Source organism: Apodemus sylvaticus, chromosome 14, assembly GCF_947179515.1.
Source record: "Apodemus sylvaticus chromosome 14, mApoSyl1.1, whole genome shotgun sequence".
In the NCBI taxonomy this organism is placed as follows: Eukaryota; Metazoa; Chordata; class Mammalia; order Rodentia; family Muridae; genus Apodemus; species Apodemus sylvaticus.
In genome coordinates, this window is record NC_067485.1 from 36,518,099 (window position 1) to 36,536,165 (window position 18,067).

Below are 18,067 nucleotides of genomic sequence, written 5' to 3' on the forward strand. Positions count from 1 at the left end.
AGTAGTAAAGTAAGAACTATATCCAGGTAGTGAGCATAAAGAGTTCTATAAAGCATTACACAATGTTAGGTTTCTTTCATCCTAGTTCTGCAGGGACGATGTTCCAGCTGAAAGGCACTGGCGGGGCATTTGCCTGCTGCACACAAAGACCTGAGCCTGCTCCTCAGCATCGCCAGAAAGAAGAAAGGAAAATAGGAAGAGTCCAGGAGCCTTAACCCAAGATGTCAAAATCCAAAATGTTCTCTGATGGAAAACGTTCCGCAATAAAATAAAGAATAAAAAAAGAATGAGTGTCATGTCAGTCCTCAAAAACATTCAGATTGCAAAATATTCCTAACCGTAAGGTTTCAGACTCTGAGGGTCAAACCATTGAGCTCTGTGCTCATGGTCCAAAACCTTAGAGCCTTCAAAACTGGGAGCACTTCTTTCCAAAACACATTAGAGAAAGAATAGTCCACTGACTCCGTACAAAAGGCTTTCCTTACGTTGGATCCCTCCTAAATCCCTTCTACGCATAAAGACAGTCAATGAAGATCATGCCCTGAGAAAATGCCTTGAGCAGCTACTGCAGGGGGAGAGGGAGGAAGCCCTTATTGCCCTTGGCATCCATTCGCTTCCATTCGAGAAAGTTCATGGGTGTAAGACAGCCGTACAAAGCAGATCCATCAGGCAATAGACTCTTCTAGAACCAGGTCAACCCTAGCCACACCTGTTTCTTCTCTGGCTTACAGGGTAAACAGATTCAATGAGGTGGTTGCAATTAAACCACAGCTGTCAAAAACAGGTTTTGAAGTATTGAATCCTAACAAATCAGGGCAGGGCATTCTTGCCCTGGCTGGACTTGAATCCTCTGTGGTGAAGAAAAGACATATTGTGAACACAAATAATAAGGGAGCAAACCCCAGCACTCATTAAAGTTATCTGTGATATGAGAAACTGGCAGGGTGGCTATTTTTAGAAAGAGGAGTATGACAGAGATTGGGACAGAACAGTTGGTAGTGTTCTCATGTTGACCTGGCTGGGTGTCTTCTACTTATATATATATATATAAAAAAAAATAATCAACCTACACTTCTTTACATAAGCATTCATCTCCTCAATTCAAATAATAAAAGAAAATCTATATCCTACACAGTTGTTTTAGAAGGTCTGTGTTAGCAATGAAATCAAATATCAACTGATACATTAATCACTACATACTTAGAATAATGCAGCACACTAAAAAGAGTTTAGGCTAGGATATAGCATAAAGCAAGGGCTCCAGATTCAATTAACTACATCACCAACGCTCACCTCCTAGAAGATACTAACAAGATCTGCTTAAGCTAGTCCCAAGAAGAGCAAGCTGACACCCATGCTTCCTGCCTAATACTGTAACTTCGGATGAAAACAGAGGTTATACCCCAAGAACTCTCTAAAATGCCCTGAGTAACAGCTAGGCCAGAAATGGGTTCATTGCAGACAGCAGCCAATACTCCTTCTGCGTATCTCTTCTTGACTACAAAATAGAACTCTCAGCACTGGACATGAAAAGGAGAACCATTCAGAGAGGATCATAAACTCATGGTCTTCAGAATTCTCATTCAAGGGAACTGGGGAGATGGCTCAGTGTGTAAGATGTTTGCTATGCAAGCATAAGGACCTGAGTTCAAAACCCCAGCACCCATGTAAAAGCTGATCACGGCTGTCCTTGACGGTAACCCTAGGAGTTATAGGCAAAGACAGACAGATCCTGGAAGCCTTGTGGAGAGAAAGCCTAGACAAAAAATAGTGAGCTCCCAGATTCAGTGAGAGACAGTGTCTCAAGGCTGTGAGGTGTCTAGCACCAGAGGAAGATATCTGATATTCTGCTCTAGTCCATGCATATGTGTATGCATGCATACTTGTTCATGTGCCCCACCCCACACACACACAAAGTTATCTATAACCAACCGGAAATAATCATAAACTGTTTTTAATTAAAAAGAAAAGAAAGGAACCATCATCCACACTTTTACAAACTCTGCTCCTCGTGGGAATATGGGAAAGCTAATCCAGAGGGAGGCTCCCCCATCTACCCGGATCTCACATTTCCTAACCCCAACCTCTTGTTCTCTCCCTAAAACAGGTCAGAGGAAACAACTTTGGGACACATTTTATAGCTACATGGAGTTCTTCCTTTGGGAACTGGACCACTCCCTACTTCTGCAAACTGGCAACCATTCAAGCAAACAGAAAGAGGAAGAACGGGTTTGGGCATCTCCCATTTCACTCTCATGGAGAGCTTTCTGCTACCACAACACGGCTGTGGTGAAATGTACTGTCTGTGAACCGCTCAGCTCCACCTTGGTTAGAACGTCCCATTCCCAGACTCTGGAATGGAACATGGAAATCTAGGCCTGCTGTGGAACAAGGGCTCAGATAAGGTTTTGACCCCTTAAAAACCAGAGTGCACCCTACCAGTGTCAGGTAAATATGAGGAAGTGCTGAGAGATTGTCATGGGTAGGTAGCTGGCCAAGTGCCACCTCTAACCAAGACGCTGTTCCAAGTTGATGACTGGTGGGAGACGCGGGTTAATCAACCACATGCCTCGGGTGGCAGACCATGTGCTCAGGAACACCAGTGATACCTAACACGAAACAGAATCCATGTGGTCTTCTGTCTGTTTGGTTTTTGTTTTGTTTTGCTCCTGCTTTGTCTGACTGTTTAAGAGAAAGAATATGAAGTAAGGAGGTGGGAGCAGAGATCTTGGAGGAGCTGGGAAAGGGGAGCAATAGACAAAGCATGCTGCATCAAAATGTTTAGAAATAAAAAATAATAAAAGAAAAACAATGTGACATTGGAAAAAGGAAACGGAAATGTGCTATAAAGTGTAATATTACCGTTAGTCATCTAAAAGCATGTCTAAGAAAAGACAAGCTATCATACACGACACACACACACCCACATACACATCACAACATGACTCTCAAGGCGCACACACACACACACACAAGCATTATACATATTGTGTAAAGAAATTATCAAATTCTTCCTTCTCAAATTAGAAAACTGGACTTCCTGATATTCCTCCAGAAAGAACGATGCTGTCTTCTCAAGGAGAGGCCCCGAGGAGAGGGAAATTAGAAGTCATCCCCACGGCTCATTTGGACACAAAGTTGGAAAACTATGAAGTTTAAAAATCTATTTAAAAATAAAGGACTTTCCTCTAAAAACCAAAAATCATAACTACATAATTATGCTGAAGAGTTACATGCCAGTGTTTTTAACAAGTGTGGTGTTGTCCTCACTAATGAAGAGGCTTCTGAAAACCAGAAGGTGGTCTTTTCAGAGAAGCCATAAACAAACAATAAAACAGTAAGTGCAAGCATCCTCTATGTGTGTGTGTGTCTCTCTCTGTCTCTCTCTGTGTGTCTCTCTGTCTTCCTCTGTCTCTCTGTGTGTCTCTCCCTGTCTCCCTGTCTCTCTCCCTCCCTCCCTCCCTCCCTCCTTCTCTCCCCTCTCTCCCTCCCTGACCTCTTTTTTTGACAGAGATGCTCTACATAGCTCTGGCTGTCTTGGAACTTATTATGCAAACCAGGCTGGTCTCCAAACTCACAGAAATCTGCCTGCTTCAGCCTCCCCAGGTCCAGGTTTAAAGGCCTATGCCAACACACATCTCCTGAAAGTATCTATTCAAAGCACCCCGGCCAGCTCTTCCACAAATATTTACTGAGCCTCTACTCTTGCCTGTGCCAAGAATCTTTCTTAACACTGAAAATGCATCATAAGCAAAAGATAGAAGTCTTTATATTTACAAAATACACTAGAGGCTGAAGTGGCAGCTCAGCAACTCGGATTTCTTGCTGCTCTGACAGAAGACCCAGGTGTGGTTCCCAAAATCTGCATCGTGGGGTTTATAGCATCCTGTGGCCCTAGTTCCAGGGGAATCCAGTGCCCTCTTCAGGCACCTATATACACAAGGGACACATAAACTCACACATGCACAAACATAATATAAGTAAAAATAAATCCTTATTGAGTTACTTCATTTTTAATTGTGTGTGCTTGTGAATACAGGTGCCCATGGAGGCCAAAAGGGGAAGCTGGATTCTCTGAAACTAGAGTTATAGGCTATTGTGTGCACCACGTGTGGATAATAGGAACTGAACATGGGTGAACCTTCTCTCCAGGCCCCCAAATACATTTTTTAATAAAAGAAACTTGAAAAAAACAAATAAACAAGCAAACAAGCCTAATGTTCTAGGGGCCACAAAAGGCAGAATCAACACTGAGATTTTGGACAGACCACAGGAAAGATAGACACTGTAAAAAACACACACGACCAGTCTATCTGCTGATCATGTGATCCAACAGACTTCAAGGAAGTACTAAACTACTTCTCTGCCTTAAAAGCAAACATCACAGCAAAACCTCACTCTTTCTTGCTGAAGACTTTTCTTACATATTACACATTTACATATTCAAAGAATACAATTAGTGATTTTTGACATGTGCAAACGCTCCGAAAATGGCACCCATGCCTGAGGCTGGACTTCACCTCACAGCACCCTGCTTCTTTTCCTGACCTTTGCCCCACGTCCCAGCATTACCCCACACCAAGTAGCTTCTGATTCTCTTACCACCACAGATTACCTTGTACTTTCTAAAACACAACATGGGTGGATTCCTTCATTCAACATTCATTTTGAGATGCAAATATGGCATTCTGTATCTCTACGTGTGTGTGTGTGTGTGTGTGTGTGTGTGTGTGCATAATCCTTTCTACAGCCGCATCACACTCCAGTGTGGTGACTATCTAAGCTGGACCCAGCTAGAGGCTGTCTGATACAGATAAACACTCTTCCAACTGAATTCCATTTGGTGTCTTTTTTACATAAAGGATTTTTTTTTTATCTTTTTCCCACATCCTTTTTCCTGAAGATTCCTATCCTCTCCTTTCTCTTGCATCCTGGAGAGTCTTAGACACATCACTTAGGGGAACAAGCAAAATACATTTCCCCCAGAAGATTCCAAAATTCTTCCCGTACACTGCTCTACCCCAGGATCTTACCTGTGAATGTTGGATACGCTTGCAGTGACCATGACCCCATAACACATCAACACCAGCACAAAGAGATGCACAGCATACCTTTAAGATATAAAGGAGGGAGATGATAGAACATACTGACCTACCGTACTGGATATGCCACTCCCACCCACCCATTCCAAAGAACATCAATTATTGTTCTACAGAATCAAAACACTGTATCTCAAAATGACAGCAGGAAACCTGGACGCAGTTTACAGTTGCAGCGCTAGGAATGTCTGGAATCAGTAAGTGGGGATGTTTACATCTGTTTTGCATCCATATAAAATTGAAAACCCAAAGAGAATTCTTTTTGGGTGGAATGTTTTTAAGTCTCAAAGCTATTTTTTCTAAGTTTCAAAGCACCAGTATCAAAATCCCACTCCCAATATACCCAGGCTTTTTTTACACAGTGGCTGATTCAAAATCAAATATATCTTTTCCCAGTGGTTTGTGACAGTATTGTGGAACCTTCTCCAAATTCACAATTTCCTTGAAGAGTCACTTCTAGAAATGTTAGTGCCTAAAGAATGTTCCCTAAGGAGTGTCACTGACTAGGTATTTGCAGTCTTCCGGTGTCAGCAGGTGTGTCTACACTAAGCTAAATCTTGCATCTGTTAGAGAATGACTCATAGTCTTAATACCTGCACTGAAACCTTTGGACTAACACTAAGCCTCCAACAGGAAGACAAAAGACACACCACCATCTGCAAAGATTAGGGAGGGTCCCCTGTTGGGAAGAATTAAACCTAACAGCACACCATCTGTATGATTCAAGGAGGTTTGTGGAGATCTAATCTTAAAGAGAAAAAAAAACAGACTTTCAACACTTAGCCTCATTGTTGGTTCCAGGCCTTACCATGAATGAAGGCTCCCGCAACATCCCTGTTAGTTTACAATTTGGTTTCTACGATATTCACAATCTCACCAATCTTTTCATTGCATTAGGTATTTTACAAAGTCATACATTTCTTCCCAAGAATAACATCACAAAATATCCAAACAATAAATATTAGAATTTATGAGTCCTATACTCACCAACCAAAGCAAAACACAACAAAATAAATGCCCAAAATGGTGGCCAAGGTGTGCCGGACCTCGGGGCTGGCTTTACCAGGATGTAAGTAGATTCTGAACCAGAAAGCAGCGGACAAGGCGAAGAGCTGGCAGGCCACAAAGTTAACCTGTGGAGACAGAGAAGAAAGACCTTTTCAGTGTTTTGCCTATGTGTGGATCTGCTTTTGGTTTTTCAGCCGTCTATACCAAGATGCATCTGAAGCTTGTGTTCTCCGCTCTCAGCTAAGTGTCTGTTTGGAGGAGGGATGAACAACAAAAGAATGCAGCCTTCACATGGTATAAAAAGCCCAGGATGGAGCAAAGGCTGGGAGGTTAACAGTACTGATTGCCCAGTTCTACACACACACAGGGTGAGAGATGGAAGCTCTGTATCATCAGAAACTCCAGTTCAAGGGGACATGATGCTCTCTTCTGGCCTCCTTGGGTACCAGACATGCAGTAAAAGTATTCATTCATAAATAAATAAAGAATAAATCAATAATAAATAAATAAAATTTGAAATTAAATGATAAACCCAGGAGTCCCTTCTCCAGCTCCTCCAAACCTTCAAATGTTCTCCTGCCCACAGTAGGGTATTTTAGTGTCTAAGGCAGTGGTTCTCAACCTCCCTAATGCTACAACACTTTAAAACAGTTCCTCATGTGGTACTGACCCCCCAACCATAAAATTATTGCCATTGCTACTTCATAACTGTAATTTTGTTACTGTTATGAATCATAATGTAAATATCTGATATGTAGGCAACCCCCATGGAAGTGGAGAACCACTGGTCTAAGGAACACTTCTAAGGAAGTCTGTTGACTGGTTGTTTGGTTTTGGATGCCCACCCCCATCCCCACAGACACTTTTAAAAGAAAGAGTATGTTATCTGCTATGTCCTTGTTCTGTGGTATAAATGTAAAGCACCTCCTACAGGCTCATGTGTTGGAACATTAGATTCCACAGCTGCTGGTGTTGTTTTTGGAAGGTTGTTGTATCTTTAGGAGGTGGAGCCTCTCTGGAGGAATTACATCACGAGGGTGGTAGGCCCCACTTTCTATATGCCCTCTGCTTCCTTACTATCTATATAGTACGACCTTTCTTCCCACCATGCCTTTTTCCCATGGTGGACTGGATCCATTGACACCATGACCAACTTCCTCCCTAAGTTACCAGGCATTTGGTCACAACAATGCTTTTTTTTTTTTTCTGAAAACTTAAAAATCCAGGGTTTTGCCGAGGTGGTCATCAAGTGTTTTCTAACACCACTTTTCGTATTTTAAATCAGCACCATGTCTTCAAGTTCAAGATGCGACACTGGAGACACAACCCACATTAAACCTCCAGTGTCAATTGTGGCCAAGTATGACAGACAGCACACGCCCTCTGACACAAGTCTCAGTGATCTATCTTGGAGGAATATATTTGGTAAGAGGTGTGGGCAAGGCTTAGCAGTAGGGCAGTCATCTTGTGTGCATGAGGTCCTAGACTTGATCCTCAGCATTGGTAATGAGGGAAAGGAGAGTCAGGCAGACAGGAAGAATAGGAACAAGAATAGGTCAAATCAAAGACAGAAGAAGTGATGGAGAATTTTACCTAAAACATTAAAAGCTGGGTGTGGTGGTTCACGCCTAAAAACTCAGCACTGGGTTTGGGGGGGGGAGTCAAAGCAGGAAGGTCAGGAATTGAAGGTCATCATCCCTGGTTGCATACATGAGATCAAGGACAGCCTGGGTTCTCTATGCAAGCCCAGGAAAGAAGAGGGAGAAAAAGAGAAAAAAAAACATTAAAAAAAAGTCCTCAAAACCCATGGGAAAAAACAGCTAATTTTTGAAAAAGAACTAACATGTATCTTTGCAGTTTAAACTTATGGCAAATCAAATCCCAAACATGCTGGATGTGGTTTGACCATTATCAAAAGCTGGAAAGGTAATGTAAACTCTTAAAAGTATTAAGGATGAAAATCAGTACCAAGTCATTTTTAGACAGCAAAGAATTAAACACACACACACACACACACACACACACAAATTTAAGTCATGAATGAAACCACAGGATTTCACCAGCACTTTCCCAAGCCTAAAAGTGGAGCAGCTGTTACTAATGTTCATTAGCTGTGTGCTGGGGGCGGGGAGCAGGAGAGGGTAGGAGAGGGGAGGGGTAAAGGAAGGTGGGCCATCAGCTCCACTTGAGTTCACTTTGTTTTCTCCAGAAAAAGCAGCAGAGTGGAGCTGAAGCAGGGGAATTGCTAATTCAAGGCTGGCCACAGGGTACACAATAAGATCCTGTCTGGGGCTGGAGAGATGGCTCAGCAATTAAGAGTACTGACTCTTCTTCCTGAGGTCCTGAGTTCAATTCCCAGCAACCACATGGTGGCTCACAACCATCTGTAATGGAATCTGATGCCCTCTTGTGTGTCTGAAGACATCGACAGAGTACTCATATACATAAAATAAATTTAAAAAAAGATCCTGTCTAAACAAATGAAAAGGTGTGTGTGTGTGTGTGTGTGTGTGTGTGTGAGAGAGAGAGAGAGAGAGAGAGAGAGAGAGAGAGAGAGAGATTCTCTCCTCTCAGCCCAGCAACCAGCCTACAATACGGCATATTTATTTGAGAAAGTGCCCACAGAGAAATTATTTCCATTCCTTCTATTTGGCCAGGAAATGTGGAGCATTTGTAGATGAGAAATGATTCAGAGGATACAGCCATATTCTTTGGAGCACAGTCCTCAGGACAGTAGCAAAAGCACTGCCTGAAATCCAGTTAAAAATGTACCTTTTCTGGGAACCCAGATCTACTGAGTCAGGGCACTTCATGGGTGGGACCCAGTAACATGTGTTTGTGTGCCCCTTTACCCCATCGTGAAACACTGGCACGAACGAGAAAGAAAGCTTTCAATGGGCTAAATAATCAATGACACAAGTTAGCCAGGTATAATGGTGTGTATTTATAATTCCAGCCTCTGAGAGGCAGAGGCAGGAGAATTAGCACCACCTTGAAGCCAGCCCAGGTTGGGTGGTATGTTTTAGAACCAGCCAAGCAACACAGAAAGACCCTACCTATCTCAAACCAAACAAAAAAGAAAACAAAAAGAAAAGAATACAGCCTAAAGGTGATTGTGAAGCATTGAACTAACAAAGGTTCCTGGCTTGCCCAAACTTCACTGAGGTTCCTGTATCCATCTCTAGTTGTAGCAAGAGCCATACTCCGTCCTTCCTGCCTGTCACCCTTAGCATTTGATCAATCCCCTGTTTCACTATCACCTAAAGTCATCTTTGGACTGAAGAAACTAACATATGTGAGCACTTGAAGCAGTGCCTGCAATCTCTACTGGTCTACACTACCAAACTTAACATGTGTATGAGCTGAGGACAGGATGGATTCACCAACCACTGTAGCTGTTTCACACTGACTCCCAGCTTCTTCCTGCAGGCCAGCCTGGTACCCAGTCTCTCTCCCACCCAGAATTCACGTGGTAGCCAGAGCTCCTTCTGCACGAAGAGGCAATACAGCCCTGAATCCAGTCAGCCTCTGTGTTTTCAGCTCCTAACTTGAGTTTTACAAATCTATAGCAGAGACAACCCTAAGGGTCAAAGCAGTTTCAGAAAGGGTACATGGAAAGGAGAAAGATTTTTTGTTTTGTTTTTGTTTTGTTGTTTTGTTTTCTTTTTTAAATTTTCGTTCAAGAACCCTGTCTTTGTGAAAAGGATTCTACATATACCAAACCCCCCCAAAATTAAACTCCACCCCTTAAAGGAAGCACCGACAAAGATAATGTGCTGGCATGTATTGTGAGATCTTTTATTAAATCCTTCACAATTACATGGAACACTAGCAGGATATTTCCAGTGCTGTGGCCTACAGAGGCGTGGCTGCCCCGGCCTCCAGAGGCATTCCGGGGGCTGCAGTTTCATTCTTGAGTTCTAACGACACTCTTCCCACAAGTGCAGCATTGTGTGGACCCCACTGTACAAAGACAGCGTAGAGGCCAGCAGTTTTGTTGATCAGATTTCCAAACACAAGGCTGGTGTGAGTCAGCTCCAGCACAAGCACAGTTTCTACAGCCCTTGCAAGATTTCCAAGTCACTGGGAGGAAATCAAACACACCCCCAAAGTGTGTGTGTGTGTTTCTTCCACCAGCCCAGGGTGTGCTGGGCTGCGATTTTCAAATGTGGCTCATAAATAAACCCCCTGCTATGCTCACACTCTGCTAGAAAGCTGTTATTTGGGGATTTCTGTCTCATGGTCTTCATGAGACAGAAATGGTTTACAACTAAAAACAAACTGTGTCTGGACCTAAAAATATCGCCTTCCTCCTAATCGAAGAGATGCATGCACGCTATTTTTAATAGATAGCATATATCAACAGTCCTAAGCTATTTCCCCTTCTTCAGTGGTATACCAGGAAGGGGCAGGTGAGAGGGCAGGCATGGAACAGTTTTCCTCAGCAGCATTGCTTTATGTGCACCAAGACAAAACCAACGGGATTGAACGGCCCTGACTCAAAGGAAAAAGTCATGTTCCACCACAAACAGTGCTCTCTTGCAGTGCACTGCATCCCCGCCTCCCTAAGGAGAAAAAAAAAAGAAAAAAGAAAAAAAAAAAAGCAGAAGGGAGCTCAAACTGTGATTCCTTCTGTTCCACAGAACAAAAAGTGTCTGTACCACACCCTTTAGCTACTTTGCACTGTCAAAGAGACCCTTATTCCCAGCACCTTGGAATGTCAGCAAGACATGTTTTTATATCTCCACTGCCCGTGGATAAGCAAATGTTATTAAAGATGGATAATCAATGTGCATAATTTTACAACCCAGCAAACTTTCAATTGATATCTCCTTTCATCCTGAACATAAGTGTCTTTTATTGAGTGCTTAGGACCAGTGGAGGACAATGACCCTGACTACCACACTGAGGGTTCTGACAGCTTTATGTACTAGCCTGCTTCCCTGGACCCAGGGAGACAATTAGGAACAGCACTGTGAAGTGCAATGGCTAAAGTCACATCAACGTCCACAGAGGTCACACGCCATTCACCCACCATTGTCTCAGTTCCTACCATTCTCTGCCAAGCATACCACTCGAGAAACTTTGCTGACTGCCTATAGTAATGTCTATAGGCCATAAAAAAAGTACCACAAACCAGTTAAACAACAGAGATGGATCATCTTGATTCTGGAAGTTGGAAGGCTGAGACCTGGATGCGAGCGAGACTGGCTTCTCTGGAGCCTCTCACCTTAGCTTTACTATCTTGCTCAGTGTCCTCACATCATCTCCTCTCTGTGTATCAATGTCTTGCTTTTCCATATAAGGACAGCAGCTATATTAGATTCCATATGGCCCGTCCTCATCACCACCTCTTTAAAGACCATCTCCAAACATGGTCACATTCTCAGACACAGGGCAGTTAGGACTTCAGCATGTGAATCTAACCTGTTACACTGTCCAATAAAAAGCCTCTTCTCGATGCCATGAGTTAAGTTACCATCACTGTTTTTACCCTATAAGGCAGATAGCAGGCAGAGTCCAAAGCCAAGGCTTCAGGGGATGCTATGGATATCATAACCTAGAGCTGGCTACCTAGAGGCTACAGCAAAAATGCCCACCAACGGAGCCACCCAGTGCTGGCCCTACTTAGATGCTACTATCCCTGTCAAAAACATAATAGTTCATTCTAGATTTGTACGTGTTGAAAAGGTTCGCTGTCCTTTGGCCTCTGTTTCAAACACGGAAGCTCGAAAACAGTGACAAAAAGCACTTTTTAAAGATGGATGTATTCATGAATGTGTGCATGTACTGGTACCTATCTAGTGTCTTCCTCTGTCACACCCCACCTTATCTTTCCAGACAGAGTCTCTCACTGAACCTGGAACTCACCAATTTGCTTAAGCTGCCTAGCCGGCAATCCCAGGGATGTAACTGTCTCGTCCCCCAGCATCAAGACCATAGGTGGGTACGACTCACACGACTTAAATGGCTTCTTGGAAGACAGAACCCAGCTCTCCACACTGATGTAGCAAGCAATCCACCTACTGACCCATCTCCCCAGCCTGGCAATCAGCAGTTACTGGAGCATATTATACATCATGGGATCCACAACTGTCAGTTGTCATTCAAAACAACCCACGTCTACTATCTAATCATCTCAAAGACTACCAATAACTACCAAGTTACTACGAAAATATCAATTCCTGAAAACACTTGGCTCTTTAAAAGCACTAAGTTAAACTGAGGCTCCTCAACACCTGGCAAGACACAGGTACTGTCCAGGGAGAATTTAAAGTAATACTACCAGGGCTAAAAGACCTTGCCAAAAACTGTTTTTTGAGTGAAACTCTCCAAGTCTCCAGAGTTTGTATTCTTAAATACCACATCTCCTACAGCAGTTCTGAGTAAAATGAGATTATCCGTCTTAATTCTCATTGAAACAATCAACACATACTTGGTTATAGTTTGAATTATACCTGAAGATTTCTGGCTTGATGCATCCTGAAAATATTATGTAGCATTGTATTACTTACTATTCAGAATGAAATCCCTTTAAAAATGGATACTATGGGCACAAGTGGTCATCATGTCTGCAAATGGTTATCCTGTCTCTTAATCCAGGACAAGGATAACCTACTCAGAAGTCCTGTTTATATACCTTGGTTTAGTAGACAGAGAAGAATGAATATAATTCAGGACCACGTAGGGTGAAAACCCTGTCTTCAAACACTCTCATCCACCTTCTCTGAAAACAAATTCACTGCCTCTCTTGGCCAATATAAAGAGCCAATAATAATGATGGTGTGGCTAGTGCTTCTGGTACCAGGCACAAGGCCAGAGCTTGGCCACGCATGCCCACTTTTCTGTCTAAATAAGTCTTTCATTTTCACAACTCTTGAGGATATTTGAAGTATAAGGTAGACAAAGAAATTAAGTCACAAAAGGGTTAAGAAACTATCAAAGGTTCACACAGCAGAAAGTCAGTAGCAATACTGGATCTGAATCCAGGGAGTCTAAGGCTTTGAGTGTGGCTCACGGATGCAGTCCCTGCACAGAGTCCTGGCTTCAATGCTGTCCTCGGGTACACTGCAAGTTCAAGGCCAGCCTGGGATATGAAAAGTCTTGTCTTAAAGAAAAGCGACTCAGGGAGTCTGGCTCCTGAGTCCAGTAATGAGCACTCTGAACTCAACTTCTCACTCTATCTCTATAGTAACACCTCATTTTCCAGATGAAGAAACTTGACCCTACTAAGCATTCTGGGTGACAGGGCTACTGAGCCTCAGAATTGGAAGTAGAAGCCAGCATCTTATGTGAAGTCAGTTTCCTGTGGCTATAATACATAGCTGGAAGAAACCATTTAAAAAGAAGAAAGGTCTACGTGTTGGGTCCATGGACAGTGAGCTTAGCTGCTTCAGGCACAAGGTGACACAGACATCATGGAGTATGAGGCTTGCTTACCTCATGAGGTCCAGGATATAGTCAGAAGGGGGCAGGGGTCTCACCATCTCCTGAAAGGGCATGCCCCAGCAACTTAACTTCCTCCAACTAGGCCTCACACCTTAATACATGGGAATTTGGAGGCGGGGTGGTGGTGGCGCACGCCTTTAGTCCCAGCACTTGGGAGGCAGAGGCAGGCAGATTTCTGAGTTTGAGACCACCCTGGTCTACAGAGTGAGTTCCAGGACAGCCAGGGCTACACAGAGAAACCCGGTCTCAGAAAAAAAAAGGGGGGGGGGAATTTGGAAGACATTTCAGACCCAAATACAGCTACCTGACTCACACCCAGCAAGCCTTCTTCCAAAGCTGCTTCGTCCATAGCGGCTTTGGATACAGAGTCTGTATAATTTAACTGTAAACTCCTCAGACTAACAGACTGCCCTAAGATAAAGGCTCTCAACTGACCACTAGAATGAAAAGAATGTTAAAAAAGAAAAAGTTAAATAAATTATTTTTAAAATTCCTCCAGAAACAAAATTGAAGAGGACTGATATTTGGGCTCATGTAGGAATAGGGTCTTAATCAAAGAACTCGGGGCATCTGGAGGGAGTAGGAGTTGCTGGAGAGGCCTGGACGAGAAGGTGGAGCATTTGTGGATGATGCTATAGGCTTGACTATATCTAGATCAATGACATATAGAAAAATAACCCTAGCACTAGCAGGGGTGTGTGTGCATGTGTGTCTGTGTGTTTGTGTGTGTCTGTGTGTCGGTGTGTGCACGCGCAGTGCATATGGATAATACACATTTGTATAATGTTTACATGGCTAACATGAGATATTAACATGCATATATTAATATAAAATATACATGTATACATATATATTGCATAAAAGTGTATATTTATGTGTAGTATATATTTTTATGAAATTTGAATTTTTCCATGTTATTCAGTTCCACCCAGCTGAGCCTGTAATCAACTTCTCTCGGTCTTATTGAATAATAAAATACAACATCTAGTAAAGAATTGCCAGCATGTTCTTGGTTATATGAGAAAATACATCTATTCACAGGCTTGTCATGGGCATTCAGTGAAATGTGCTAGCACTTTCTAAGCTAAATGCCACATGAATTAGCTGGGCTACACACTGTAAAGTTATCTGGGCAGTGGTGGCCCATGCCTTAATCCCAGCACTTGGGAGGCAGAGGCAGGTGGATTTCTGAGTTCGAGGCCAGCCTGATCTACATCGTGAGTTCCAGAACAGTCAGAGCTACATAAAGAAACCTTGTCTTAAAAAACTAAAAAGCAAAACTAAACAAAAGCAAAAACTTTAAAGTGAACTGCCTAACAAGACCGCCCTAAGATAAAGATCTCAATTGACCACTAGAATCAAAAGAATTTTTTTCCTAAAATCGGTGGCGTTTATTTGGTACAAATTCAGCTCCTGGAGCAGGACCTTTGAATGAAGGAGTTCCACCAATTGCTCCAATTCCTTCCACTATAGTAGCACGCTCAATCATTCAGTTATTGGTGGGATCCATCCCAGGGTTCCGTCTGGCATCACGGTGGCAGGTGGAGGAGCTGGAGTACCAGCTGGCACGGGAGCAGGAGGCATGGCGCCCCTACTGTTTATGTCCTTAGCACCTCCCATGGCCCTTTGGCCCATCTTATCTCTTGTTCTCTTGCATCAGGGAAGGTTCCATTGAGTCCTTCCTGCTGTTACCACCGCATCTCTTCCTCAGGACACCTGCGTTCCTCTTCCTGCCTGAGTTCTACCTGCTTCCATTTCTGAACCTCTTGGTTATGCAGTTCCTCCTTCCTTCGAAGCGCTTCTTGACAGCTCATCAAATCCTGCCTCATTAGCATAACCTGGTGCTCTTGGTGTGCTGCCTCCAGCTCCATCTCGGCTTCTCAGGAGCCTCCCTGATGTTCCGGTCCGCTTGATCCCGCTGTTGTTTCTCCATCTCAGCGAGTGCCTTCCAGCGCACAGCATACTCATACTCAAAGGACCCAGGCTTTGCAAATCTGGGTGGCTGTTCTCTTTCCTTGTGAAACTGCTAGGTTTTTATAACCAGCTTCTCTGGAAGTCCGTCTTCATCATCTAACGAACGGGTCCATAGGCTCCACGGTCATAGGCTGAAAAAAAAGTAATTAGAAGAAGCCTTCGCTGCCTCTGTCCAGAGCTTTCCGAGCAGCTGGCCTCCCCGAGAACTCAGCAATGCCTTTCCCTGAGGGCCTTCCTCGGTCATCCACAAAGGCTACAGCCCTCTCCCCCCAGCCAAACACAGAAAAGGCTTCTTGCAGCAGTTCGCTGGACACGTACTGACGAAGGTTGCAAACTGTAAGGGATGCACGCGACAGGCAAAGCGCACTCGCAGCTGCTTTCCACGGAGAGACAGATTGCCCTGCTCCACTTCGGCAATTTCCACTAGGGTTCCTATTTCCAAGCGAATAAAGCCAAAGCCTTTATCCTTATGAATGAAAACTTTGCCTACATTTCCACATTTCCCAAAAAGTTTCCTCATTCCTCCTCATTTCCTTCCTCAGGGGGGAAGATTACCCACAAAGAGATGGCTATGTTGGATAAAGGTCTTCTCTCCTGGTTTCTTAAAATTCTTCAAGTCAATAGTCTTCATTCTGGCTGCTGGACTGCTGCCCATTTGCAGGTATTGATGGGGGTGGTTGATGATGATGATGATGGTGGTGGTGGTGGTGGTGGTGGTGGTGGTGGTGGTGGTGCTTCCTTGGGATACAATTCTGCTTCTCCAAGTTAAAGTTTTTATTGTTCTCCATTTTTGCATCCTTGATGTCGATTTGAACACAGGAGTGTCTGCCTCCCAGTCCTCTCTGACTCCAACCACCTCTGCCCACAGTTCTTTGCTCAGAGTAAGTACACACTGCACGGCCTCCACCACCCCAAGAGATAGCCAAAGGAATCTTTAAAAGGAAATGTTTAATTAAAAATTTAAAACTTGCCAGGCAGTGATGGCGCACACCTTTTCTCCCAGCACTTGGGAGGCAGAGGTGGGCTAATTTCTGAGTTCGAGGCCAGCCTGGTCTACAGAGTGAGTTCCAGGACAGCCAGGGCCATACTGGGAAACTCTGCTTAAAAAAAAAATAGGCAAGATTGAAAGAACTGATTCAAACAAGATTGAAAACAACTGATATTTGGGCCAGAGATGGTGGCTCATCAGGCAAATGACTTACCACCAAGTCTGATGATCTGAATTCTGTTCCCAGTCTCCATGTGGTGGAGAGTGAGAACCACTTCCAGAACGTTGTCTTCTGACCTCTAAACCCATGCAACACACACACACACACACACACACACACACTATGTAATAAAAACTTTTGTTTCCTCCCAAAACAAAGTTTAAAAAATCAATATTCACAGATGCTGGGGCCTCACTCTGAACCACAATGGAGGAAGAGCATCCTTTCTCTTATAAAACTTGCCTGGGTGACTCTACCAGGCAGACCAAGCTGAGATCTTGCTTCAACTTACCGCACTGCTGAGAGGAGACATAAACACATGCTGCAGGAGCTTAAAGGCATTACAAAAATATATCAGACTTCCCAGTGATTCGGTCCAAACCCTTCATGTGGTTCCTAGGGGGAAGTGGAGACCGTGGCCACACTCTCTAGGGAAGGAAACTGAGTCTCCAGACAGCTACTTCTGCTTTTACTGCCTGGCGACTGGGCACTGTGGCACCACGGGGCCTTCTTTGACATGGTCTTCCTGTGCGCTGGCTCAGACCCTGGGTGCCTTTATTACACTGCCTTGCGCCTCCACATCCTCTGCTGTGCACACTGGAAGAACACTACAGGGAAGACTTAGAACACTGTGGACCTAAGGTCTCACAGAAGGTTTAAAAACAAAGCGGGATCTTCCTGTCTCAGACACTCACTCAACAGCACTGGGGTAGCAGGCCAGGGAGGCCAGGCCTGGCTTCTCACATAGAGGCTGAGATTTGAACCTAGTTTCCCCTGCCTGCTTAGCAAGTATTCTAATCTTTCTAAGGCATCTCCCCCAGCCCAGGGCTTTGTTTTTAAACACTGTTATATGGGAAGATGTCGTCAAATATTCTAAACTTCAGATGAAAGAAGTATTTCTAGGTTGCACGGAATCGTAGCGTGATTGGAAATTTTACAAATGAACAAAGAGTGAGGGGCAGTGTGGGGTGGTTCTGTTGATGATGTGCCTGTTGTGAACGCAGAGGACTGGGTCTGGATGCCCAGCAGCTGTGCCTGACATCACAGAGGACACCTGATGTCAACCTCTGGCCTCTGTGTACAGACACAAATACATACACATACAGAGGTGTGTGTATACATAAACAAGGACATATACACACATATCCCATGGATCACACACACACACACAAACTGATCCACATGGAGCGTATAAGGCCATTCTGACAAGTTAAACGACGGCCCTGTCTTCCAGGACTGAATGAAACTCTACAGAGGTGCCATGCACCCTTCTTCCAAGCATCAAATAAAAAAAAATAAATTCGCATTTAAGTGAAGTCCATCATAAGA

The 18,067-nt window shown here is 43.8% G+C and overlaps 1 protein-coding gene and 1 pseudogene across 1 annotated transcript in view; both read right to left on the bottom strand.

The window, feature by feature from the left end:
* The window catches only part of Mboat1 (membrane bound O-acyltransferase domain containing 1), a 112,807-nt gene that overhangs the window by 46,884 nt on the left and 47,856 nt on the right, over positions 1–18,067 (bottom strand). The window contains exons 2-3 of the mRNA XM_052157288.1: positions 6,087–6,232; positions 5,034–5,111 (exon numbers count right to left, since the gene is read on the bottom strand). Coding sequence (XP_052013248.1) covers positions 5,034–5,111; positions 6,087–6,232 — 224 coding nt within the window. The remainder of the gene's footprint in view (positions 1–5,033; positions 5,112–6,086; positions 6,233–18,067) is intronic.
* LOC127664986 (non-POU domain-containing octamer-binding protein-like) lies at positions 14,932–16,318 on the bottom strand (annotated as a pseudogene).